We start from the raw sequence: 26,966 nt of genomic DNA, 5'->3' as shown, positions 1-26,966 counted from the left end.
ATAATACTTGATCTTAACAGTTCTGGGGGTTGCGGTCATTTCCGTCACAGTAAGCTCTTACAACTCCTTCAGCCATACATTTAGCAGATTTTGTCCCTCAGTATTTCAGACTGACACTTCCAATAAATCAGAGCGTGAGAGGAAAAACAAGATGAAATTAGATTTAGTCTCTCTTTTAACTCAACCAATGTCAAGTTACAAACCTCCTTCAAAATCACACACTTAGGCAAGTCAAAGCATATACAGAATCCTTTACTACAAAACAAATATTATTTTTTGCATTTGGGTGTAATGATCTTGGTGTAAAAAAAAGTCAAGGGAAAGGATGAATAGTTTTTAACCATAGCTAGTCAAATAAGCCCCAGAAGGGAAATAAATGTATTTGGTACAGCAAATACAGCCTAGTAAGACAAAACCAAACAAGACTGAAGCAGTTCATCTGTTTCTTTTTATTTAATTGCTATTAATGGAGGAACCAGCTCCTTGGAAGTCTGATATTAGTAGCTCTCTTTGTGCACTGGAATTTATGCAAATCTTACCTCAGAGAATCTTTGTACATCCTGGGTCAAAGTTCCTACTCTCTTCCACTGATAATACTTGAGTAACTTCAAAATTGCTGGATTTACTGCATTATCAGATGGCACCGTCCGGAAGAAATAAGGATATTTTTTCTTATCAGCCAACTCTGGGGTTGTTGCTGCAAATGAAAGCTGAAAAACAGAACAAAACAAAACAGAAATGACAACAAAGAAATGAAAGTCACCATGAGTCATCTAGCAGCCAGAAGTAAAATTTTGCTCTACTCAGTGCAATAAGACACAATCCCCTAGTAGCACCTCTTTCTATCATCAGGTAATAAAACAGCCCCAGGTACCAGAAACAAAGGGAATAATTATGACAGCCAAGACTGCAGCACAGAAGTTTGCCTGGCTCCCATTTTCCTTCAGTGAAGAAGCCCCCTGTGACCTGAGTAATCAAAAGGGGCCCAGTGGCTAATTCTACGTATCTGAAAACACCAGGATAGGAATGTAGTTGGAGAATGTTCATACTGAAAGAAAAGAGGAAACCTGTCAACACACACACACACAAAAATAAAAACAAACAAACAAACAAACAAAACCATCACTTCACTGAATTCCCAATTATTTTGGGCACTGAATGTCCAAGTGAAAGGTAGTTTTTTTTTTTTTGTTTGTTTTTTTTTGGTGTGTGTGTGAATAATTTTCAGGCAGTGTATGGAATACTTGAATATTCATTTTCTTAAAATGCTCTAATTCCAAAGATACTTATGGTTATTTCCTCCAATATTTTTAAAGCTACTACAATTGTTTCTCAAGCTTTTTTTTCAGTCATGCATAACAATTGAGGGTTTTTTAAAGTACCAATTTAATGCAAATTGGTTTGACTGCAGAAAAATATGATCCCTAATACAGTTATATTAAATCTTTCAAACTCAATAAAGAGTCAAAAAGTGAAGGTGAATTCAAGCCTATGTAAGTACATCCAACCACAGTATTAAGCTTATACTTTCTTCAGTCAAGATTTTTGTATATTTGTGCTAGAAACCTTCATTTGAAATTCAGAATAGGCAGATTTGCTTTGAAATAACAGAGCTGTTTCTTCGTGTTTGTAAAATCTGCATTTTGGCTGGAAGGGGAGGAGTCTATTCTCTGATTTTACACTGACAAAGAGCTTATTGCATTGCTAAAAGCTCTTAAGCCTGAATAAAATTTATTTTCCTAATTACAAACCCTGAAATCCAAACAAGTTAAAGTGTGCATAATTTTAAAGTTCACACTCTACTCACAAAGAGGAGATGCTTTCTCTTCAACGGTTAGCAGCTAGAGGAGACTTTTAAGACTGCCATGCAAGTCTAATGTAAAATATATTTAATGTAGCAATTGCTCTGTTGTTAGATTTCATGAAGAAAGTACACTATGAGGTACTGTCATATTGTGATCTTGATTTTTGTGGTGGTTTTACCGTGCTGGGCAGCTAAACCCCACAACCGCTCTCTCACTCCCCCTCCTTTAGATGAGGAGGGGGAGAAGTAAAGCAAAGAACAACTCACGGGTTGAGATAAGGATAATTTAATTAAAGGGAAATAATTATAATAATTAAATAAAGACTACCATGAACTAAACAATTTAACTAAGGGGAAATAAAAAGGGAAAGGGGAAAAGGGAGGGGAAAAGGAAAAATAAAAAGAAGGGAGGAAAACAAACAAACAAAATGAATGAAGGCTATATGGAAGTGCAGAGGAAAGAAATTACTCTCTACTTCCCACAAATGAGCGATGATTGACCACGTCCTTGAAACAAGGCCTCAGCGCACACAGTCGGTGTTCGAGAGGAGGACCGACGTTTCCCAACGAGAGCCCACCCCTCCCCTCTTCTTCCTGTTTCCACCTTTTATTGCTGAGTGTGACACCACATGGTATGGAATATCCCTTTGATTGGTTTAGGTCAGCTGCCCTAGTGATGTTTCTCTCCTCACTTTTTGCCCACGCCCTAGGAGGGTTAGAGAAAGGCCCAATGCTGTGCCACTGCTGCTCAGCAGTAGACACAACACTGGTGTGATAACACTGCTGTTCCAGCTACAAGTACAGAGTACGGCACTGTATGGGCTGCTGCTGGGAAAGTTAACATTCCAGCCAGACCCAGTACAATTTTTCAAACCTGTACTGGTTGGCTCACTTAGCACTTCATAACATCTAGTAATCAGCAACGAGTTTGCAAAGAGCTAATTTCAAGTGAGAAAGAATGAAGGTCTGCTAGGTGGAACCATCCAGCTTTTGTGTCTAGCCTTGTAGTGCTGAACATCATGTAGACACTGCATAATGAAAGTGGAAAAAAAAGAAAACTGTGACTAAAAAAGAAAAAAAAAAAAAAGATAAATAAAAGAGAAAATTTGACTTTGAAACTTTGACTAGAAATCCAGCATGAAGAGGAATGCTTCTCAGCAGCCTGTTTCAGCCGGTTACTGCAAAGGACTTGCTTTTCAAATTATTGTGGTTTTGGATTGAATGTAATTTGATTGATCTTTAAGGAAAAGAAGTAAAAAACAAGGCTGAAATCACAGTAGTGACAAGCAACATAGGCAAGGTTCACAGATGGAACAGTAAATTTTCTGATCAAAAGTACAGAAAGCCTTAGTAATGGGGAGTATCTTTATAGCTGTGAGCTGGCTTTAGGGGAAAGATCTGTGAAACAGGCAAGCAAAATTAGAACCATCCTTTGACATTCTAGTGACTCAAATAAAACGCCTAAATTATGATCCTAATTGTCCAAATTACCTTAGGAAACAATTAAGTGAAACATTACCTCTTGTCATTGACTAAAGAAAGACGAAGATTCAAAACTTAGATTTCTCAGCTTTGTAAAACTATGTGAGGTGAATCCAGGTTTATGTGTAATACTACTGACATTTAAATTACAAGAAATTCACCTTTTCATTTTCTTTTTCATGACAGGTTTTATTAAAATCTAAAATGGGAAAATTTCATGCTTAAATAAGTCTTGGAACATTGGATACGTTCAGAGGCCTTTCTTTCACGCATCCCATATGCCATGGTTGGTCACATTCTGCATCGCTTTGCCATTTTAATAAGACATCTATTAGAGATGGACAAATAACCTGAAACAGTTATGTCAGTCCATATTTTTTTCCTTTTCTCACAGAAAGTCAGTCAGTGAAAATATTTAACTTCTCACAAAATCATCCCTCTGAGAGTTTGGGAACATGCAATGAACTTAACCCAGCATTCTCCAGAACTTAATGGTCTGCATTGAAAAGGACAAAGAAGGAAAAAGAAGAAACAAAATCACTATATGTTTTACAAAGTTGTAATGAAAAGCTCATGTTAATAAATAAATTGATACAAAACAGACTTACTGGAAAAGCATGTGATAATAGTGTATTTATATAGAAACACTGACAAAAATTAAATCTGTGTGATATAACACAAGTAAGACCAAAACACAGTCCACCCATAAGCATTGTGATGGCACAGGCCTTGTTTACTGAACATAAATCCTCCGTATTTTAGGGCAAAATTTATTTATTCATGAGCGATTAAAAATTGAACCTATTGAAAGGCAACCTTTTCAGTTTCTTTACTTCTTAATTCTACAGGACAGAAAGCCATACAAATCTAATTCTGTTTTCTGTTACTGGAATTTCTTTTTATAACCTTTAGTTATTTACCCAAAAGTCTGGGTAAATAGCAATCCTACTGCTCATATAACTTTTTGCAAATCACAAAGGTACTATTTTTTACATTCCTGTATTTTCAGAGTACACAAAAAAAAATTGTTACAGATGTTACGTAGCTGCTCCTCTACATAGAAGAAAAGTGGGAATCAAAAAACTTATATGCAGGATTATAACTCAGCAATAAATATCTGTGGGGTGTATGATGTACAATTTCACAGGGGATTGTTTTATATAAGATGTTGTCCAAAAGGGAAACTTCAAGAAGGGGTGAAAGGCTGAAAAAAACTTTTTTTTTTTTTTTTCAAATTTCAAATGCAAGACACACTATATATACCAGGTGATACATCAAAAATGAGTGTATGTGAATATGCAAAGAGGTGCATATGTGGATATATAGAAAAAAACCTATAATGTAACTACTTAATATATATCAGTTTGAATATTATTAGAAAAACTGAAGCTACTTTTCAGGTCATCCCTGGGAAACCTTTCTTTACAAAATCTGCTTACAGTTTGAAACAATTTTGCAAGCAACTGCTTGAGAACTTGAAATGAAAGGAAGCATATACCCTATGATTCAGTGTGAGATTTCAGAGACGAAACAGTTTAAAACTTTTAAATGGAAGAGATGATAACATTTACCATTCAACTAAGGATATTAACTATAGTTCAAACTGAGAAGCAAATAGACCAAGATATTGAAAAATAAATGCTTATTTCTTCATAAAAACAAAACAAAACAAAACAAAACAAAAAACCACAAACATAATTTAGTAAAAGTTTTGCTGCCTTAATATCACATTTTAGTCTACGTAAATTCTCAAATGAAAGACTTTATTAACAGCTGCAATGCACTATTTCTGACTCTTTTAAATGAGTTGTACTGTTAATACCCTAGAAATCATTCTTGTTGGGAATAAGTATGAAAGGAACCAGCATAAAATGACTTTCAAGTCTGTCATCTGAAGTTGATGTACTAATACAATGCTTTGCTTTCTGTGGTATTCTCCCTGTAATGTACCATACAGAAGACAGGGGAGCAAAAGACCAGCTAACTAGAGAGGTACATATGGGGTGACTGCAAACCAGTATTTCAGATGAAGTCTCAATCTCGCTGAAGTCAGTGCCAAAACTTTCACCAAATTCCTTTAAATCCAATTTTCAGGTCTCTGAATACCTGAAAATCAGGTTTACTTAGTGTGATTTAATGATACTGCTGTAATTGCAACTTTTTGATTTATTGATCCTGTCATATTACAGTTGCCTACACTCAGATCCGAGGCAATGCAGATTCTTCTGTTTGAAAAAAAAAAAACACAGCTGCCCAAGAGCAGTTGTGCTTCATTACTAACAGTGGAGAAACAGAGCAGAAAGACAGGCTAATAGCTTTATCTCACTCCGTTAATAGAAAGGAAGCAGTGAATAACAGTTCTGGAATGAGTTCAAAGCAAAAGAGTTCAGGAATCAGTGTGAAATAGAAAACGAACAAAACATTAAAGGTAATGCAGAAAGCACCCGTTAGCACTGTGTGAGCATCTTATACTAATGAGTTTTGAGGCCACAAAATGTAGGATTTTTCTTATATGATAAATAAATAATTAATTAATATTGGAAATAATCCAAAATTTAAAACCCCATGAGACAAACTCTGCTTTCACAGAAAAACAAAACAAAACAAACAAACAAACATACACATATATATAATTAATATAATTATTCCACAGAATTCAAGGGAATTTCTTTGGCTTCTTGCTGCAGGTGAAAGTAGGATTTGATAATGTGACAATAGGAGAGGATACAATGTGGTACCAAATTATGAGAGAAGCTTCAGCCTAATATGACAGATGGCTAGGTTAAAGAATTTGATCTGGGGGACTTTGCTGAAAAGCTGAAAATTATATCAAGTATTTTATTAAGAAGGTGCTGGGTTCAGGCATATGTTTTGGTAAATTAAATTTTCTCCAGAAAGATGGTACTTTCTGGAACAAGAAACATTTTATTTGAAAATCCATACAGTTTTGTGGAAGAGTTTTGGCCAACAGTAGATACAGTGAGACAGGGAGAAAAAAAGTTAAAACTAAGTGTAGAAAGGAACAATTCTGCACTAGAGGAGCACAAGCTAGCTTTGTAACCCTTTATCAGTCTGAAATGAAGCATGATGGATTAAGTCAAGAACATCAATCTAAAGCACTATCAAGTTAAAGCAAGCATGTTCCTATTTTGGGGAAGAATGCATTCCCTTAAGGAAAGTCAATACACAAGCAGGAATGTTAAGAGGATAAGCTCTAGCATTCATTTAAGAAAATGGGATGCAACACTAATGAAGTCAATGGGAAATACCAGGAGTTATGTAAGACAGAAGGGATATTAAAGAGCTGAAACAAAATTAGAAAAGAAAACAACACTATATACAGAGTGTATATATTATTTATAGAAGTCTGGACATTGGAAACTGGAAGACTGAAGCAACCCTGCAGTCCCAAGAATTCTTGAAGGAAAGAAAGATGCCAGATAAGGGAAGCTATTTTCTGACGTTTGGCTGTTTTACAATCTCAGGGAAGAATTTATGCTAAAAATTTGTGACTGTACTAGTGCATAGATGTCTGGGAAAAATAAGAGTGCAAAACTAGCCCATGCTCTGCACTTTTAGGGTAAGCAGTCACCCTAACCAAGGGTCTGCAAAAGATCCGTTAAGTGACACATTTATTTACAAGGGCTGTATTACCTAAAGGAAATCAATAGCAAAAACCCTTAGCAAAGTTGTTGTTTGTACATAACGGCAGAACACAAAACTTCACTCTCTTAAAGCAAAGAGGGGCCAGCAGAGCAGAGTGGCTGAACAGCAGCACCTCCCATCACAAATTCCCCAGCAGCTCGAGGGCGACCCCTGCCTTCTGGCGAGGGTTGCCAGAAAGTCTGGTTTTGACAATCCCAAACTCAGAACAAGGTGTCACTCTGACCACTTGCCTCTCCAAAGAAGGCTCTGAAACATCTGAAACATAACTACACATTGCATGCATGCAGTACTGTATACTAGAAAAAAAAATGCCCTAGGTAACAGGGCAATCTCCCTTTAATAAAACATCGTCTGCTAAAACAACTGATTCATACTTGCATTTAGAAAATTGGGTTATTGAACACCAGAGAGATTAGCTTAATTTTGCTAGGATTCTGCACTGTGGTTTATGTAAGTGTTTTATTAATGATCCCTAGAAATTTAAATTTGCCCCTGTTGCTGAAAAACAAGTCTTGATGGAGAGTTTTATATATGCACATACATATATAAACACTTAAGTGGCAGATACTGCCTGTATTATGCTGATAAATCAACATTGCCAAACAGGATAAGTACTGTTGATTCAATTGGTCAGTGATAGCATTTATTATCATCATAACTAAAGATTGCATGTCATATTTGCTTAGTTAAGAAGCAGTATTCTCTGTGAACATGGAAAACACAAATAATTATTTCCAAAAAGAAGGCAGAATGTTAGAAAGCTCCACAGAAAATATTAATGCAATGGTATAGGCTTGCACATGCAGCATCTTGTCATAAGAAAGTAATGTGTTCAAAACTTAGGAAGACAATAATTTGCAGCAATGCCTAATTGTGACATCATATACAACTCCACTGTGTGCCTTGTCAGGAGCTCTAAAGCTTTGACAAACCAGTGCCAGCAATAATAATACTTGAGTGTGGGCATGTGATGACTTTATGGTCCCAGGAGCTAGAAGGACCTGAATGGAAGTTAATGAAGAATTAAAAGATTTGCCTGCTGCAACACTTGAGACAGTACTAAGTGATGTCACATCAAGAATGAAACAATATGCTCTTAATTCAGAACCAGAGAATGGATTGAAGCCTAACCATTAAAATGCATTTTTATTGAACAGTAACTGATGAGTTAGTTATGTTTTGCAATAAATACTGAAAGACACAAAACATAAAGATCTAGGTTAAAAGTTAATTTAGTATTTAGAGATTAACATTAAGCCTACTATATAAGCCACTTTGCTCAGAAGTGCAGTCTCACTACTACCAAACAATCTTATTACTAGTCAAGTTATGTATAAAGTTTTAATACAACAACAGTACTTGGAATAAGAAACCAGAGATATATAATCAAAAGATAATCTTAAAAATTACATGATACCATGCAAAAAATGCACAAAATGCACCAGCTAATCAATTTTGATGAATGATTTGGAAGAAAGATATGTAGAAATAACACTGCAAAGTCACAGATGTATTTGGAGAATATTCCAACAGAAGCTAAGTACAGTGACTTCATTGGCTGAGGCATTGCACAAATCTTCAAAGCTGATGAAAGCAATACACAGTAATAAAGATGAAGAAACAATGATGATTTCTCTTGGCAATTTGCCTGCACAGACACTGGTGATGGGTGTCTATGGACAGAGAGTAAAGGAGCTGGATTGTAACTGAACCTAAGAATCAGAGTGGCAATCTTCCCTACCAGCTATGCTGAAATCCTGATCAGTGCACAGGTGATGCACTAACATAAGCAGACAGAAGAAAAAAGGAAAATAAAAAATATATGTAATAAGAAGTGGTGCCTTATAGCACCTACAATTTTATTTGTAAGTACTCTTAAGTTTTTACCAGAATGAAGCTCTTGAGTCTCCATTGTACTTATATCCAGAAGGTTTTATGAGATTGTCATGAGACAAACTTCAGTGCTATAATGAATACAACTAATGAACAATAAAAAAAATGTTCTGTTAACTCTGTAAAGGCTTTCAGTATCACCTTTGAAAAAGCAAACTAGAAGCCTCAGGGAACCTCTATGATGGATCCATAGCTGGTAAATGAGAAGGATGCCCCATCTAAATGGGAACATAAAAGCACACGTGGTATTAAACGCACTGGACAAGAATGGATCTTATGGATGAACATCCTTTCATCATCTAAAACATATTACCCATCTGATTAGCACTCCTGTTCCTTTTAAAGTCAGATGTTTTGCCAAACACTCCTGCCCAGTATCATCTGCTGTTACCTTCATTAATTCTGTGGCTGAAATTGCTTCCACTGACTGCCTCCTGGCACCTGGGAGTTTCCAGAAAAAGAACCTCCAGCTGGTCTCAAGGTTGGAAGGCACCCGCCTGCATGCTGGTGACATTCCAGTGAACTAATCCAATCACAGTAAAATTGACATTCAGCTGCTTGCTGCTCTGGAGACATTTCAGGAAGCAATTCTGGCTACTGAACGAATCAATATTTTTGAGGATAGAAACTGGTTTACATACATATATATATATATATATATATATATATATATATAAATATATATATAAAATCCATATGACTAGTAGTTCAACTGAAATACATTATAGGTTTATGGGAAAGAACCATTCAGTCATGTTTACTTCCAGCTTGTGTAGCCTGACATACACCCGGAATGACATGGTAGGAACTGATAATGTTTGAATGCAGAAAATCAGACCAGACGAAGTTTTATCTTTTGGTGTAAAGACTTGCTACTCCCATAAGTTTATAGATTATGTTAAAGTATAGCGATACAACTGAACCTCAAGTGAGGTGTTTTGTTTGTTAGTTTTTGGTTTTCTGTTTTTGTTTTGTTTGTTTGCTTTCATGTTTTAGTGGTCTTCAGGTAATGGAGAGACTGAACAAAAGCTGAAAACTGTAGCAGATCTGCCCCCTCCCCTCCCAGAAAAGAAGGAAAAAAATGGTCTAGACATTAACATTAGTACTTCACCTGCTTCTTAGATTGGAATATTAAAATTTCCCCCAACTGTTCACACCAGCATTTGCCTATATTTAAGAACTTCATAGAAGAACTAAGTTAAAGGAATTCCTTGAACAACATTTCAGATGAACAGAAAATAGTAGAGCTATTCAAAGAAGAATAAAGTTACAGATCAAATCCAAGTCCAAGTAATGGGATCCATTTTAAGTTCCAATAAATGCTACTTAATAAACCTAATAAATTCACTTCTGAGACACTTACTTCTGAGACATGCCAAGGAAGTACCTCATGGAGTTATGGAGAGGATCCTTCAATTCAATGGCTAACAGTGCAACCAGTCAAGTTGAAACTGACTCTGTCATTTAAACACTGTTTCAGTTGCTAGCTGAACATGAAGCAGAATAATCGTCTCAAACAGATTACCACATTCAGCATTAGTCTAACTTGATTCTTTCACTATTAATGGAAAATAAACAATTTTTACATTTTTCATTGCACATTTCTTCTGACCGTTCACCTGAAAAAATCTAGCACAGTTTGAAGCATATCTCAGAAAAGGGAATAAATCTGGCAATTATGGATTGCTTTTTCTCTAGAGAATATTTTCAGATCTATAGAAGACACAAATCATTTACAACTAACACAGGTGTTTTGTATACTGCTGGAGGTTGATCAGAGCATTGAAATCAAATGTCAGATCTACAGAGATTGCTGCAAAAACTGTTTAATTTCCAAACAGAATAAGAAACAAAATCTTTTAAGCATTTTCATAAATGGAACTACATTGTGAGAGGGGGTTGTATTTTTGTCTGTCACACTCAGTTGCTTAGCAGTTGGCTACTGGCCTGGATTATACCAGAATTCCGCTTCAAATCCCTGCTCTGCTTCAATCACAGAATTGTTATTTATCCCAAATCATGCGAAGTCTCCTACACTCATACTCTATCTACCCAGCTTTCTTGTCTCCTAACTACAAGACGTTATCCTCAAAATTCACTGCAAAGCAACAACTTTGTAAAATATGTCACCTTTGACAAAACAGGCTATGCTGCAAAAATATATTGAAAATAAAAATAAAACAATGAACAAGCAAGCACAAAAAAGAAAAAAAAAAAAAAAAAAAAAAAAAAGATCCAGACCTATTCACAACAGCTTGTTCCTGGATGGCTGCCCAAAACTATTATCATTCTATTAGTATTGTTTGTTCGGCAGACTTCATCCAGCTAACACATGTTAAAACTACATCTGTTCTGTCTACATTTGGACTTCAAATAAGATATTTGTTTTATAATTTTTCTCCTCTAAATGATGAAAAGTAGGGAAAAGTTTCCCCAGTTCAAAGATATCTTAATTGTGCAGTATGGGATGTCTGGATGTCTTTTCATGTAAACAAATCTACACAGCATTCTGTTAGAATCAGGTAGATGGACCATTGGTGAGATTTAAGATGAGAACTCCTAATTTCTTCTGGGGGACAGACACCTTAACACACTCCCAGTTCTGTTTTTTTTTTTTCTATTTTTTTCTTTTGTTGCTGCAAATACGGCATCTGAAGAAATCTGAAGAATCTGAAGAAATGTGAATCTGAAGACCACAATATTAATTCATGATTTACTGAAATCCCTAAAAATATCCTTTTTGCATAGCCCTAAGTCATGAATTAGCAGTTTGTTTATTCCTTCATTCTCTTGCTTCAAATCTAAGCAAAATATCCCAGATTTTTCAAGCCAAAACAGGCAACATCCTCACTGTACAATGTAGAGAAAAATATGCTGTTTACTCTGTGTGGAGCAGCACAGCTCAGAGATACCTTATCAGGTCCTGGAAGCAATACCATAACAGTAATTCTGCACTCTGCTTGGACTAATTTGCCTTTTGTTTCAGGTCTGTAGCTTTTCTGATGTCTCAGCACTGCATGGTGCAGTCACAATCCACTAGAAATGCTCAGAGAAAAAACCAACATTGTTTGCTTTGAACTGTACCTTCTCTTATTATGGATGAAGAGGGGTTAACTCAAAGAGTTTGCTGGAGGTGTTGAAACAGAGACTGGTAAAAAATCAGGGAACTTTATTTGCCAACAACCATTGCCAGAAAAATTAGTACTGTTGCCAAGGAAAACGTTTCTTCCATGCCCAGAAGCAAGGTCATCCTGGCTTACATCGTCACTATAAACCTTCAGCAGAAATGCCAATCACAATTATGATTATACTATATTTGGCATAAAAATGTCAAATGTACATTTGATCCCATTCTAAGTAATAACTAAGATTACACACTTGGTAATTTTCTTTATTTGCAGTGAATAGAGATTTTATCAAGATGTTTTAGACAGAAAACTACACATACAACACTTTCTAGTAACGTATGCAGAAAGGAAAAGTTCATGCAGATCTTTTCAGACAATCTAAATAACAAAACTATTTGTCAACTCAAAGCTATATTCTGTGGTTTCTAATCTTGAAGTAAGAATGGCTATAAAAATTTTTATGAGGCATTATATCCTATTTCTAAAAAAAAAAAAAAAAAAAGGTGGGGGAAACTGGCAAACTGTCTTGGTCTAAATATGGTCACAAAACAAAAATCCCTTCTGAATGCCACTGGCAAAGTGGAACAAAGCAAATACATTTCCTTCCTGTACCACTGCCTCCAGGACATCAGCTAATTGTTGCCTGAATAACCCTCAATGTGTTTCTCTCAATACCTATGCCTTGCAGGTCACCTCAGTGGTTACTATTAATTTAATAAGTGTTTCTTTATGTCTGCATTTGATTTTAAGTACAGTACTTGCCCCTGGTCTTAGAATGCATTTTGGGTACAAAGCATTAACATTATCTACACCATTTAAGATCATGTACACTTCAATTAGATCTCTCAACCATTTTTCCTTAGATCTTGCCATCATCCACATTTCTGCTGACCAACAACTGAATGTTTTCTCTAGACCTTTTTACCTGCTTTTGCCACTTACTCCATAAAATTGGTCATTACAAACCCATCTGTTCCTGAAAATAGCCCTTATCGATCTGCTTTTTTTACGGTATTTGCCATAACTTCGATCCATCCATCCATCCATGTTAGACAAAAACTGAACTGGATCACTCCACAATCATATGTAATACTAAACCCAGTGTAGCCTTAATTTTTTCACTCATAAGGAATATCTTTGTGCTTGATCTTTGGCATAGAGGCAGGAAAGTGCTTAAGGATATCATTTAATTTTAAATATTTCAAGAGTTATATTGATTTGAGAGAAGGCACTCACATATGAAAACTCACTATGTGCATTAGAGTTTGGTAGTGCTTATTAGTTTTGGAAGGCTGGTTTACATATCGTCTTTCCTAATTCAATCTCATGTAATTCATTATTTATTATTCACTTCTGATGTGTGGTGATTAAGTTGTAATTTTCAAAGTCACTTGCCTCTTCTCAACTTTTTTTTGTTGTTGTGATCTACTTTTCTAAATTGCTTTTAATTTTTATACATTTTTACTAAATTGTCATTTTATCTTGAGGCTTTTTTTTTTTTTTAACTAATATATATTGTGGCTTTGTCTACTTGGTCTTGACAGTTTATGGACTTTGACTTCTGTTATTTTGGCTACCGCTGAGTTCTCTTAGACTTTTTACGAATGCTACTGCTGGACATATCCCTGCCAAGTGTGAGCATCTACTGTTTTTACTGTCTGTACACAAGACAAACATGACAGGACAAACGCTTTATGGTAAAAACAAGAGAGCAAATGGAAAGCATCTTTGACAAAGGTTACCGTTACGATTCCAGATCAGAAAATATAAATCATAAATATTCAGCTAAAGATTTCAGAAATTAAATGGATGATCTGAATGGTTTTGTTGTTGTTGTTTTTTGTTTGTTTGTTTCTAAAGAATTAGACTTTACTACATGCTAACATACATCCACTATGAATTTTGAAGTATGTCCCTCAGGTAAAAATACTGTCAGGTTTATCAAGAATATAATCAAGGCATGCACTAACAGCCTGCACTAATGTATTGTGCATCTGGGTGAAAAATGAAATCAGATTAACTATATTCATTACCTTTTCTACAAACAGATTATTCTGAAATCCTCTGAATTTGTATAGTTAAGTCTGTTAACTGAAGAGCAACAGTTATCTACTAAAGAAAACCATCTCTTTGAGATTTGGGACTTCTTGCGTATTTGATCATTACCTAGTAAAAAAAAAGAGAAGGCAAACCTCTGCAGCAAGTTCACAGAAAGACCTAGAAATTAATATGGCATTTTTCTTCTCTCTCTTTTTTTGCCCCCTTCTTTTCCTTAATTTGGTTATCAGTTTCATCCAGTCCATTATCTATAAGATACTGGAATTTCCATATTTCATTTCTACTGCACTAACAGTTTATTCATTCTCCAGCTTCCTGGAGTCCTGTTTTTCCTCTTGTAGAGAGATTCTGATTAGTTTGAGCAGTAAAGCACCTCCTAGAGCACAGATAAGGAGTTCTCAGTTGGCAGACAGCTTGAATACTGCCTCCTGAACCATTCCAAAACAGGGCTATGAAGATAAGACGAAGCAGGGAGGAAATTCAGGCAGGAAATAAGTAACAACACAAGAACAGGATAAGAGATTGTGAGATAGATGGACAAATGACAAGAGAGAACCAAGGAGGCAATATTCAGAGCACATGAGAAGACACGCTATAGGAAAAAAAAGAGCTGAACAGAGCGAAACAAAACAGAGACACAGTGGATAGATGCAGTGAACATGCTAATAGTTATGTTTCCAGAAGGAATCTTGACCTCATTTGTATTATGCTGAAATATGGGCTTTGTGAATACTTGAGCTGATGTAAAGAGAGGCGCCTAACCAGCTGCATGGTTACACATGCCTGTGTTCAGTTAAGGAACTTCAGAGGTCTGCAGCCACTGAAAAACCAGGCTCGCCTGGACCAGAGGTAGCAGTAAGTACTTAGAAAGCATGTGCTTTCTAAGACTTTCCTTAAGTCTACACAAGGAATTTTACCTCCCAGCACATTTACAGCAGAGTAAAGCTTCAAGTGTGATGTGATTTATATTGGTGCATCATAACTTGTATTGACTTGCCTCAGATAAACTTTAAGGTGAGATGAATCACTCCCTAGAAGCATCTACTTCTCACCACTGTAGGCACTGATGGGAGACAACAGTGACTATATCAGATGCAGCCGCCTACACTACACTTGGTCAAATGAATCCTGTACAAATTATCAGATCTATATAGATATTTAAGCATGTGATTTAAGCAGTGAGGCACCTAGAAGGCACTTTGGCCTCCTAGACCCTCAGGATTTTCAGGTAATTGATCTCTTTAACTAAGTGGTTAGTAAAATTGATGATGCCTAAATTCTTGAAAAATCATGTTAAAAATAAATGCAGATGTTACAAAATGTTCAAGTGGATTTACATCTTCACTGTCCAGAAAAATTCTTATTATAAGTGCTAAAGTTTAAGGTAACTGAATTTTCACTGTAATCTATCTCAATCTTAAAATTGCTGAAGATTCAGGTTGGGTGTCTCAAAATAGTCTTAACACTATCCTTGCCACATCTTTCATAACAGCATAATACTTTCACTTCTACATAGACAACTCAAAGCTATTCGTGATGCAATTGTTTACTTCGTTGAATATGACTTGCAATTTCAACCAGTGATTTTGCAGTGTCATTGAGCATGGTCTCACCTCCATATAATATCCCTCTATGACCAGCAAGCTCATTTACTTTAAATCTCAAGCAACAGCCAAACAAATAAATGCCCATACACTTGCATCTGCTCCTTTTAAGCTCCTGTACTTTAGTTCACATGCCACATGTACTTAAATCCACAGGCCACAGGCAGACTTGTGGTACACACAAGCCCAGCTGAAGTCTGCTGCTGAACTTCCACTGAAATCACCTGTCGTGTAATTATGCCACATGGGATCCTTGGCACATGCATGGGGTCCCACTTCCATTACCATACAACTGTTGCATGATAGTTCAGCTATTGTAAACTGCCATGGAGTTGAGTACTCGCTCTGGCTGTCAGTTTTCTGCAGGTTCTGCTTTACGAGTGCAACACAGCTGAAATATGACATGAAATATGTTTTAAAGGAATAAATTGAAGACTAGAGACTACAATTTTAACCCACACTTTTCTCCACTAACCTGCTTTGCTTTGCAGCAAAAGTGTGGTGTAATTGCAGGGAAGAGGATACTGGACAAATACTACAACCAAACCCAATCCATTTTTGATTTGGAGAGCCAGACACAATTAACCCCTATGACAGCCAACTTAAGATAAAAGGGAGGCAGTTGGGTCAAGGATTTTTCACTGTTCTTAGCAGAAAATAGTGCATTACAGGCATAAAGTTTCCCTGGAGATAATAGGAGACACAAACAAAACGCAAAATAGAGTAAAGCCTCAAAAACACAGAGTCTGAAAATGTTTTGGATTAGTGGATAAAGAAAAAAAAAAAAAAAAAAAAGGAAAGAAAAAATATTTGGAAATATTACACTCTCCTTCCCCGCTTTTGCTGCAAGACACGTTGATGGGTCGGGACGTCATTCAAATCATACTTGTTTCAAGTCATTTTGTGTTAAAGTGATGCCTACTTCCAAGTTAGTGATCAAATTAAAATAGAATGACCCCATTGCTGATGAAAAGTGTTTTTTCTGTATTCACTCAAAGTAGTAATTCTGAAATTTGGACACCGTTACTTATTGATGTTATTGCGAACTCATAAGCTATACATAAATGGTCAATACACAAAATTTTCTTGCGTTGACAGCCTGTATGTCTCACTGCAAGCAGAACCAATCATCTATTCAAGTTGTGAACCTGCAGGACTCAATCCAGTGCTGTGACTTGAGGAGAGTTGGTCAGGAGGGGAAAGAGGAGAATGACTCCGAAATGAATATCGCTATTTCTGTGTTCTTGTTTTGGGAAGGTACAGGACTGTTTTGTAACAACTGTCAAAGAGTGAGAGGCTACTGCAATTTTTGGAGGGTGACATTGGGAATAGATATGCATGTGCTCCTCACCCTTATGTTTTCCTACCTCTCCCTTTTCTCCTGCCAGGCAGGACATTAGCTTTCTTGAGACCCACAATACAAATGCACACTTGTGTCCCCCAAACAGCCATCCTTCTATCCCTGGCCCTATAACCTCAACTCACCTCCTCTTAAACTGCTTAGAAGAGACATGAACTGGGAGCTGTTCTCCGAAGAGGTGGAATAGAAAGCTGAGGCTTGAACAAGCAGCCAAGCAACTCAAAAGGCTAGAGATAAACCAGAACAATCCCTCTCCCTAGCTCCCATCCCACTGGCTGGGTAAGAAGCAGATAACAGGACAGCCCACCCCTGTATCCTGACACAGCAGAGTTGGTCAGCCACCTACAGCAACACTGCCCTTTGCTGGTTCCATCCAAACTCAGCACTACCGGCACATGAAGACCGCTGCTGTCGAAAAAAGACTTGGATGTATTAAATAAGAGATAACATTAACTAGCCTGTTAACTAGCCTGCTGCAAGTGGCTTCCTATAGTGGATTCCTATTTTTGAATCATGGAAAAAAAATGTTGCTTATAATGCCAATTATTGCCTTTATTCTTATAAAATGGAAGTAGAAGGAAATCCCTAAAGATTTTATACATTTTAAGACATATGTACATATTTATACACATGAGATCTTCTGAGTCTTCTAATTTAGCCAATGTTTTCAGCTCTCTCAGGTTCTCCTCATATGACAGATGCCCTGATCCCTTCCCCAGCACAGTGGCCATTTGATAGACCTCCCCCAGTGTTCTGGTGTCTGGGAAAATCTACCAAAGGGCCACTGTTATGGGAAGCTGAGACCACGACAAAGTACTCCAGGTGTGCTCATGCCAGGGTCAAGCAGAGAAGAATCACTCTCAGCCGGCTGGTGAAGCACTTCCTAATGCAGCACAGATGCTGCTGGCCACCTTTGCATCAAGGGCATGTTGCTGGTTGATTTTCCATTTCCTGTCCACCAGGATCCCTGAATCCTTTTCTACAAAGCTGCTTTCCAGCCAAACACTCCCCAGCCTGCATGGGTGAGTGCCCAAGGTTTCTTCCTCCCCAAGGGCAGGATTTGGCTTTTCTCTTTGCTCAGCTTCAGGAGAACCCAGACCCCCAGCCTCTCTACATCCCACTGAACAGCAGTTCAGCCACTTGGTATATCAAGCACCTGTCCTATTTTTGTACCATCTGCAAATCTGCTGAGGGTGTGCTTCATCCCATCCATCATTCAGGCCATTAATGAAGACGTTAAGTAGTATTGGCCCCAGTATCGATCTCTGTAGTCTAAATATTAAATAATATCTTCTTTTTACTGCCTTCATGTGTACTTAAATTCTGCACTTGTCATCTTCTCAGAATGTTTTCAATAAAAAATAAATTAAAACAGAAAAATAAAGCCAGTAAAATAAAACAGTCATAAAGATGACTTCTAAAAATCACTAAGGTACAGTTCAGAGTTAAAGCTCTAAAGCAGGATAATAGGTATGGTGTATCCCTCTATTTCACCCTTTGCCAACAAATTGATCATAGAGCAAATACATTACTCTGTAAGAATGATGCCCCCTAGCCCTACTATTCATATGCAGTTTTACAGAAAATATCTTCACTAAATCTAAACTGCCAGCATTCAACTTCAATCCCGTGTATTGTTTCTGTATATGCAGTTACTGCATATACTGTATTTCAGGCTCAGGCATCCAGCTTAGTGTCTCATTATTTAGATGGCTGCCATTGAAAAAACACCATTATTTGTGTCACATAATTCCAATACATGATTTCATGAATGCATATGCACAAATCCCACAAACACAGTTATCTCATTGCTTCTGAACTCAGAAACTACCATCCATCTAATAACTACAGATAAAACAGTAACTTCAAGTTTTACCTAAAACACACACCATGGATTTATTATCACTTCACTCACCTTCATGAAGCCAGAAAGCTGGCAGTCTGATGAGGTGAGTGAGAAAAACCCATACAACTTTCAATGTTATTCCATCAGATCTTTCACAAAAGCAGACCAGACAAATGCCTGTGCTGTGGTCCACTGTGCCTGAGTTACACACTTTGATTCAAAGAAAATTTAAGAGCTTATCAGAGGCCATACAAGATCAAAGCAAAAATCTGCACAGATATTTTCTTCACCTATGTACCTGCTCTTTCCTAGGTGCCTGCTCTTAGCCCTTGTTAGAGACATTCCCAAAGAAAACTTGCATCCTCCAGAAATTTGTGGCACAATGATTTACTTGTATCTTTCTAACCTCTTCATATTTACTATCCCTCATGCTTTTTTTTTTCTTTTTTTTTTCCCCCCTTCCATGAATTTATCTAATTCAGTTGGTTTTTGAAGTTGCACAGTAGCTTGACAGTCCAAAGACTGATAAACGTGATTGTGGCAGAGACAGTGGAAATATTTCTATGAATAAGAAGTAGATGTTCATGAGAAAATACTATTATAATCATAGATTAATCGAAAATTTTGTTTATCTCATTGGTAACATTAACAATGTTATCATTATTTGCATGACTTAAAACAATGCCTTTATAGCAACATGACATGTTAAGTATTGTAGGACAACTGGCCTACTAATGTTTTTGAAGGTTTATATTTTATTACCAGCTCTTCCAATACTCACTGCAGTTCCCCATATAGACAACAAGCAGAGGGTGGAAGCTGCTGGCACAATGCTGCAACTCTGGCAATTCTTAGTTGGAAACTAAGTTGGAAACTTCTCTAATCCTCAGGCTGTTTTCAATTATACTGAGATAGGAAATAGCATGGAACTGCTCCCAGGATAAGAATTTTATAAGTGGCTCTGTAAAAGCGTATCCCCACCCCCTAGCAATAAATAGAGAGTAAAATCACATTGAGAATCTAGCCCCCATCTTGAAATTGCAAGGGCAGCTGTTAAGTTGTAAAAACAAATGTAATATTTTCATGGAATTAAATTTATCAGCTGGATTACCAGCAAAAATAATTCCATAGACTTTCTGAAATTCCTCAGGTTTTCTCTTTGCAATTAGATTTCACTAGAGCCAAGTGAAGATGGACAAAAGCAAAAATGCTGTGAAGCGTGTGTGTCAGGGCTTGTAGCTGTTACATACATTGCTTGAAAGTCAGCACTGCTTGCAGCCATCAGAAGCCCCGTGGTTCAGAGTTCAAGGGTGGTACACGGCCTGTCAGGCAGCCGGCAATGCTTCGAGCTGACATTAATCACCTGCTTTGGGGTTCACAGCTGTTGCAAGCAGCTTCAGCAAGTCGGCGGTGCTACTACCAATTTATTTCACTTAGCAACAAACACTGGCATACTGGTGTTGCTTATCATTTCTAAGGAGCTTTTTGCCAATGCTTTTAGCTTTCACAGTCAGCTGGGGCTACAGTAAGGAGAGATTTAAGACATTTTAAGAACATTTCTAATGGTGATGCCTAACAACAAACAGTACCTTTGGCTATAGTAACTGCATACAAACATTGCTAATATGCTGGCAACTTCCCTAATAATAACCAAATGCCTGATACTACCTACAGCTGTGGAAGCATTAGTCACTGCTTCAAAACACTGCTGCTATGTCAACAACATGTATAGAGTTTAACGAGTAATTCTTATAATATCAGGAGATACTCTGCCAGAACTCTGTGCAGCAGCTAAGTCCCTCAGCAGGGTATATTAGCTCAGGCTCAGCACTGTGCTAATAAAGTCACACAGATTTTGAGCAACGTGAAAATATTGAAAGCTACACTGCTGGGAACACAGACAGAGGCTCTGCTTCTGAATACTGAAAAAAGTCTTTAACACAGATGAGAGACGGTCAAAAAAAATTAATTCAGACATCAGTGCCATTACTCATGAATATGTCAGACTTTTTTTATTATGATTTTAAATGTCAATTGAAAACAAAAAATGGAAATGCTCAATGCCTGATAAACGAGATGGAACAATTCCACATTGCATCTCAAAGAGGACATGGTCAAGGAAATGTTAAAATGAAATTGTTCTTAAAATCAACATAATATGAAATTTATATTGCAATTCAACCTCTGAATCCTGTAATATAGAAGTGTGTTTTAATATCATTCTGCTAAAGAGTAGGAAAAAACCTGCCAAATCCTCAATTAACCTCAAGTTTTATCATGTCTTCAAAGTCAACAGGAGAGCTTTAGAAAATTTTTCATGTTTTTATTGGCAGGAAACAAACCTGAACAATGGTAAATGAGAGAAATTGTATTGAAAAAAATAGGATGAAATTTAGTCAGAAGAAATGAAAAACGTCTGTAAGCTTTAGGAACAATTCAATCCTCCTCTTCTCCCACCCTCAAAAAAAAAAAAAAAAAAAAAGTTAAAAGGGAACTTGTTAGTCCTGTATAGACAGAAAAGATGCGAGCATACAATAGTTCAAAGGCTGAATGTGAATCAGTAGTGACATTCTGCAGGAAGAAGGACGTGCTGTTGCTACAAACAGGAGTGCTGTCTTTGGGAGTGGAGTTTGTCATCGACTGATGATATATGTTGATACAGTAGCATATTGTTACTACTAGTAGAGGAGGAGAGGCCAAACTTTCTTTCATACTTCTTTCCAAAGCGATAGCTATCAGCTGGTAGCATGTAGTCATTATAATCTGCCTACTGCAATATAAAACTAGATCTTGTTTTTTAAATCCAGTTTCAGCAATTGTAGTAAGAGTCTAGACAGCATGTGCTCCAGTAACCCCAAACCACAAAATATTCCCTACATATTAAACTTAAAACTTGCAGTAAGAAACAAAGGGGTCCAGGCTCCTCAGGCACAGGCACACACGTGCAAAGGGTTTCTCAGCCAACTTCCTGGCCTCACGGTCTCTCCCGTCACTGGTTTTGGCTTTCTGGTCCCTTCAGCAGTCAGCCTTCAGACCTTCTGGGCTCTCTGCCATCCATTCCAGTCTTCAAGACTGTATTTTATTCCATACTGCACAGTCAGTGGAAACAATAAGTAGTAGTTTTTTGTTTGTTTTATTTTTCAGCAGGTTCTCAGCCTGAAATCCAAGGCAACTCATAACCCTTTCCCAGTACAGTTGCTAGTATATGTACCTGGTGAGCCAAAATATTTATTTTCTTTTCCAGTGTGATGAGTCCTTAATAACAGCTTTGACAAGAGGATATATAACTTCCCTCAAAGTCTTAAACAGCCAGCACCCTGGTGATTTGGGGGTCTTTCTGAGAAGGTGTGAAATCCTTCAGAAGGACAGGGATTTTTCTTTTCTGTTGTTGTTGTTGGATTTTTTTTAATCTTTTTGACTTACTTAATTTTCAAAGTCTTTCTAATTTGAGTGCTAATAATTTCCTGCAGCAGTATAATTATCAGCAGTAGTCAGTGAAGAAAACAGAAACAAAGATCCATTATTTTTGATATTAATTAATTACAAATGACCAGTTATAGGATCCATTGATTTAATTTTGTGAAACCAAATCAAACGGTCCATGTGTAGAACTGGAAGAGTGTTTATTGCACAGGCATTAATAAAGCCATGCCTCAGGGTGTAATTATTTAGCTTTTGCACATACATGGCCTGGTGAGGATAGAAAGAATTCTGTCTAGAATTCAATGGCAAGATCTGTCCCAAATTTGCCTAATTGTTTCGTAAGTCCTATTGAGACAGGAAATGTAGTTGCTACTGCAGTTGCAAAATGAAAGGAAAATGGTTATTGATTCTATTTTTAAGTATGAAAAATGTGCTTGTGTAGTACAATGATACAGATATTCAGACATACCAGAAAGGGAATTGGAATAGTACAGTAAAAGAGCAGGCTTGTATTACGTTGTAAGATAATGACAACCACCCTAGACCTACGCAATATAAAAACACAATGGCTGAATAGCTTGCAAGGTTTTAAGGTTAGTAGAAGTATCCTGCCAATACTGTGCAAAATATGCTTCTGAGAATTTTATGTTACATTACTGTTTAAGAACCAGAGGGCTACTGTCCTGTGAATTCACATAACTTAAAGGCTGTCAGTAGTTGCCTGGGGTCCCTTTGGCTGGAGCAACATAACTTACCCTACAGATAGCAATCCTTCTAAAAAGAAGTATGCACTGTGATTTTTAATTTAGGTCCTGTTTTTTTTTTTTTTTTTTGGGGGGGGGAGAGGGGGCAGAATAAAAGAAACAAAAACAAAACCACAACTCCTTCAAGAGCCAGGTAGCTTCAGAAGGGACAACATATCTTTTTTCATTACTCACAAAGGAGGAAAATCACTGTAACCTACACCAGGCTGTGGCAAAAGAGTCGCACATCAGAAGTCCTGAAACACCCAGCTACAACAACAGAAGTGACCAATGAACTTCATCATAGAGCTATGCCTCTCCTGAATGGACTAACGGGACATGGCACTGAAGCAGCATAATGCCACTGAAGCATTTCCAAACAGTTTTGAAGAACTTTTTAAACAAAGGGAAGCTGTCTACTGAAAACAGAGCACGATCTCCACATGGCTGTAGCAAAATGCTTCTGAGTATTTTATCCAGTGAATCTTCAATGTAAGACACTGAAGAAACAGGTATTTATCATTAACAGAAGTGTTATCTAAAATAATCCATTTTAGCAATTAGCCTATTATAACTTGTCTACCCCTGTTGATGGAGACAAACAGATTAAGAAAACAAACCCTCAGCACTTTTTACAGTACTACCAAAATCAAGTATTTAAAACAAACAAACAAACAACACACACACTTGTTGACTTCCTCAAGTAAAGTAAATTTAAAAAGAAATCACAGTGACTTTCTCATGTTTTCCCTCCATTCATTCTAAAAGGTTCATATTTCAAGCCTAGTCACTTGGGAAAAGGGAGTAGGGAGTATAAAGATTCTTGCATAACAAGAAGTCAGGAACTGAGGTGTTAAAACACTGAATATCACACGTGTTGCAGTTGAATCTTGAGGCCTGACAGCTCTGTTCAGTCTATACAGCCATTGGCAGCTGACAAGCAGGGGCTGAAAATGAGGGAGTTTGTGTACAAATGATATGTACCCACTGACTATCTGTTGGGTGATGACTCAACTGAGTTTGTTAATCACTTACTAAGAATAAGGTCCTAATTAACAAGTTAGTGTAAATGTGGGTTTATGGCTTTGGAGCAGTCACCAAATTGCAAACTTAAAGTCTATGTCTGAATAAAAAACTCCTTAAAAAAATGTTTTTCCCTCTTTGTTCCCTAAATAATGAAAATCCATGGCAAGTTAGCCCTTATATTCCTAAATTACTTAACTAGATTTTAGAGAGTCATCTTAAAATTAGAACACCCCCATCAGTGAATGGTTATCTTATTTGTGCAATCACCAAACCAACAGGTTCAACCCTGCAGGACTGGCAAGTGAAGAGTCTGCTTTCTTCATACCTCCCCCAGATCTTGGACCTGTCAATAGCTCTTGCAGATTCAACCACAAAGTTTAATCATTTCAAAGTGATTCTATCAGTCCTCAAGGCTTTTCTGTGCTAGTTAGAAATCACAATGAAGTAGAAGACCTTCAGAACCCATTCACTGCTTCTCCCCATTTGCAGTGTCATCAGGAGAGTTGGCTTCGCTGGCACAACTTGAGGCCATTCCCTCTAGTTCTATCACTAGTTACGTGTGAGAAGAGGCTGACCCCCAGCTCCCCACACCTTCCTTTCAGGTAGCTGTAGAGAGCAATAACATCTCCCCTGAGCCTCCTCTTCTCCAGACTCTTGTTGCACTTCAGAGGAAATTGTGGTAACCACTGCATTTCATGAGAAATCTGATCACATGGCACACTTTCACAGCATGACTTCTGGTCACTGCTGTCAGGAGATTTATGAAAAAATTAGGTGTAAGCAAGAATTGGGTGTTACACCACTCAGATTACAGAAGTTCAGCTGCATGTACCAGTAGAGGTGTCAGTGCTGGCAGAGTATTAAGTTACACTAGGACATGCCAACTAACTGTAGGCAGAGATTTCATGAAAATTTGGCTTCTACAGCTTTGTGTTAGGTGGTCAAAGCATTCCTACATTTGACAACAGATTGATGAACTATCTTGTATTTGAATAATCCCGTAAAGTTTTTATAACAACTTGTTTCATATTACAAATGGGTTTCTCTTGCTCTGGGGGAGTTGATCAGTTGACTAGCTATACTGAGAGCAGATCGAGGTTTGGCCTTTTACCAGACAACATAACCCAAAAAATATGTCTAGAGAGAAGCAGACAATTTCCACCTATTGGAGGAAGAGAATGTACTAAGTGACACACAGGAGGAAGGAATTAAACGTTAACCCAAGAACCAAGATAGTATAAGGAGAATACAAGGTATTTTTATAGATGCTATAAAAGGGTATAGATGGAGTAAAGACCCTGTTCTGAAAATATAAATTTATTTGTAGTCTCCAGCTGTGAATGGGAATTTGAAGCACAGAAAACAGAAATGGTTTAGGAAATAGAAAAATGACTTTCTGAAAAACATTAGTCAGTGGTTGCAAGCTTCCTGTTAAATAAGGCTAGAAGTTTAAAAAGTATTAATCCATGATGAAGAAAAATAATCATTAAGTAGGTACATATACAGAAGAAAAAGCAGCTGAGGAAAAGCCTTTAAAAGTGTAAAAATGACCCAGGAAATGAAGTCAGGTATGAGAGAGTGGCATAACAGAAGTCAAGTCAGACAATCCCACAGTGGGTTGGAAAGGGCTTTAACAGTTTTGGCAGATAGAGTACTCCATTTGCCTAAATAATAGTGTAACAAACACTTATTAAAAGTAGAAAGTTGTTTCTGAAATCTGAGCTGAATCTTTCACAGTACAGTGAAGGAAAGGTCCTGGCTCTGTCCTCTTCCTTCTTTCAGTCACCTCATTCATGCTTTAAACTTGTTATCATTCTTCCCTCCCACCCTTCCTCTGTAACTTCAATTCCTTTGGTCTTTTCCTTTGCAGGTCAAGTTTTCTGGACTGATAATCGTTCTCATTGCTCACCTCTGAGCACACAACCTTCAAGTGTCATGCTCAGAGATTGCTTATCCTTTACCTGTTTCGTATTTCCCCTTGTATTTCTCCTGCTGGTCAGAGAGCTGAACTAATTTTTTGGGCTTTATTATGTTGTTTCTTTTAGGAAAGTAATGGTAGAGTCAAAAGTCAGACTGCCCTTGATGGCTCAAGTTGTACTAACTACCTGAACACACAAAAACAGAGCCAAAAAGCTCATGAACTCACTAGTTTCTTGGCTCCTCAAGGACATTCTTTCACAGTTCTTCAAAATTCAGGGTGTTTCTTGCTGTTTGCTGGCATTTTTGTCCCTGTGTTTAAATGTGTCAAATTCCTGAATTGCTCTTTTTGCCAGTGAAACCAGCAAAACACAGAAAACTTTCCAGAAGCTGCTCATCAGTACGCAAACTCAGGGGCTACTTCTGAGCACAGCTACAAGATATCAGAAGATGGTGATTCTTCCCAAGATTTCTATTTCTTTTTATGCCACTACTGTGTTTTGTCTTTTTACTCCACCACCATGTTTGTCTGAATATGGGAATGTTTCGTTAGCTACTGAATAGCCTTCAAACACTAAATCAGCACACAGCATAAATTAAAGACGGGATGTGAGCAAATTAAAGGTCAAAAGTAGAACAACAACAACAATAATTCTTGATAATTTGAAGAAATAACTTGAAAATAATGAATTTGATAGAAATATGAGCAAGCTATTACATTTGCAGACGGAAGTAATCACCTATACAAACATAAAATGGGAAACAAGTGGGTTTGTTTGTTTTTGTTTGTTTGTTTTCAGAAAAGACCTGCTATGTCTCTCAGGCTTATGCCTAAAAGTTCAGGGTGATCCAGTCTGATTTTTTTTTTAAATCTGTATATCCTACTTAGTGTCCCATACAGATTCCCATCACCCTAGTCTTTGATCTGGGAATAAACTGTGTTCTCTTTAGAAATTAAAAAAAAGTAAAATAAAATAGTAAAATAAAGTAAAATAAAGTAAAATAAAGTAAAACAA

At 37.0% G+C, this 26,966-nt stretch overlaps 1 protein-coding gene across 1 annotated transcript in view; it reads right to left on the bottom strand.

Moving 5' to 3' along the window:
- GABBR2 (gamma-aminobutyric acid type B receptor subunit 2) overlaps window positions 1-26,966 on the bottom strand; it is a gene marked incomplete at both ends in the record, with an annotated part of 491,928 nt that overhangs the window by 282,673 nt on the left and 182,289 nt on the right. The window contains one exon of the mRNA XM_084306998.1: window positions 540-710. Within this exon, the coding sequence (XP_084163124.1) occupies window positions 540-710 (171 nt within the window). The remainder of the gene's footprint in view (window positions 1-539; window positions 711-26,966) is intronic.

Source organism: Netta rufina (genome assembly GCF_964035555.1).
Source record: "Netta rufina genome assembly, chromosome: 2".
In the NCBI taxonomy this organism is placed as follows: Eukaryota; Metazoa; Chordata; class Aves; order Anseriformes; family Anatidae; genus Netta; species Netta rufina.
Note: the sequence above shows the minus strand (reverse complement) of the source record. Positions and strands in the feature narration are given on the sequence as shown.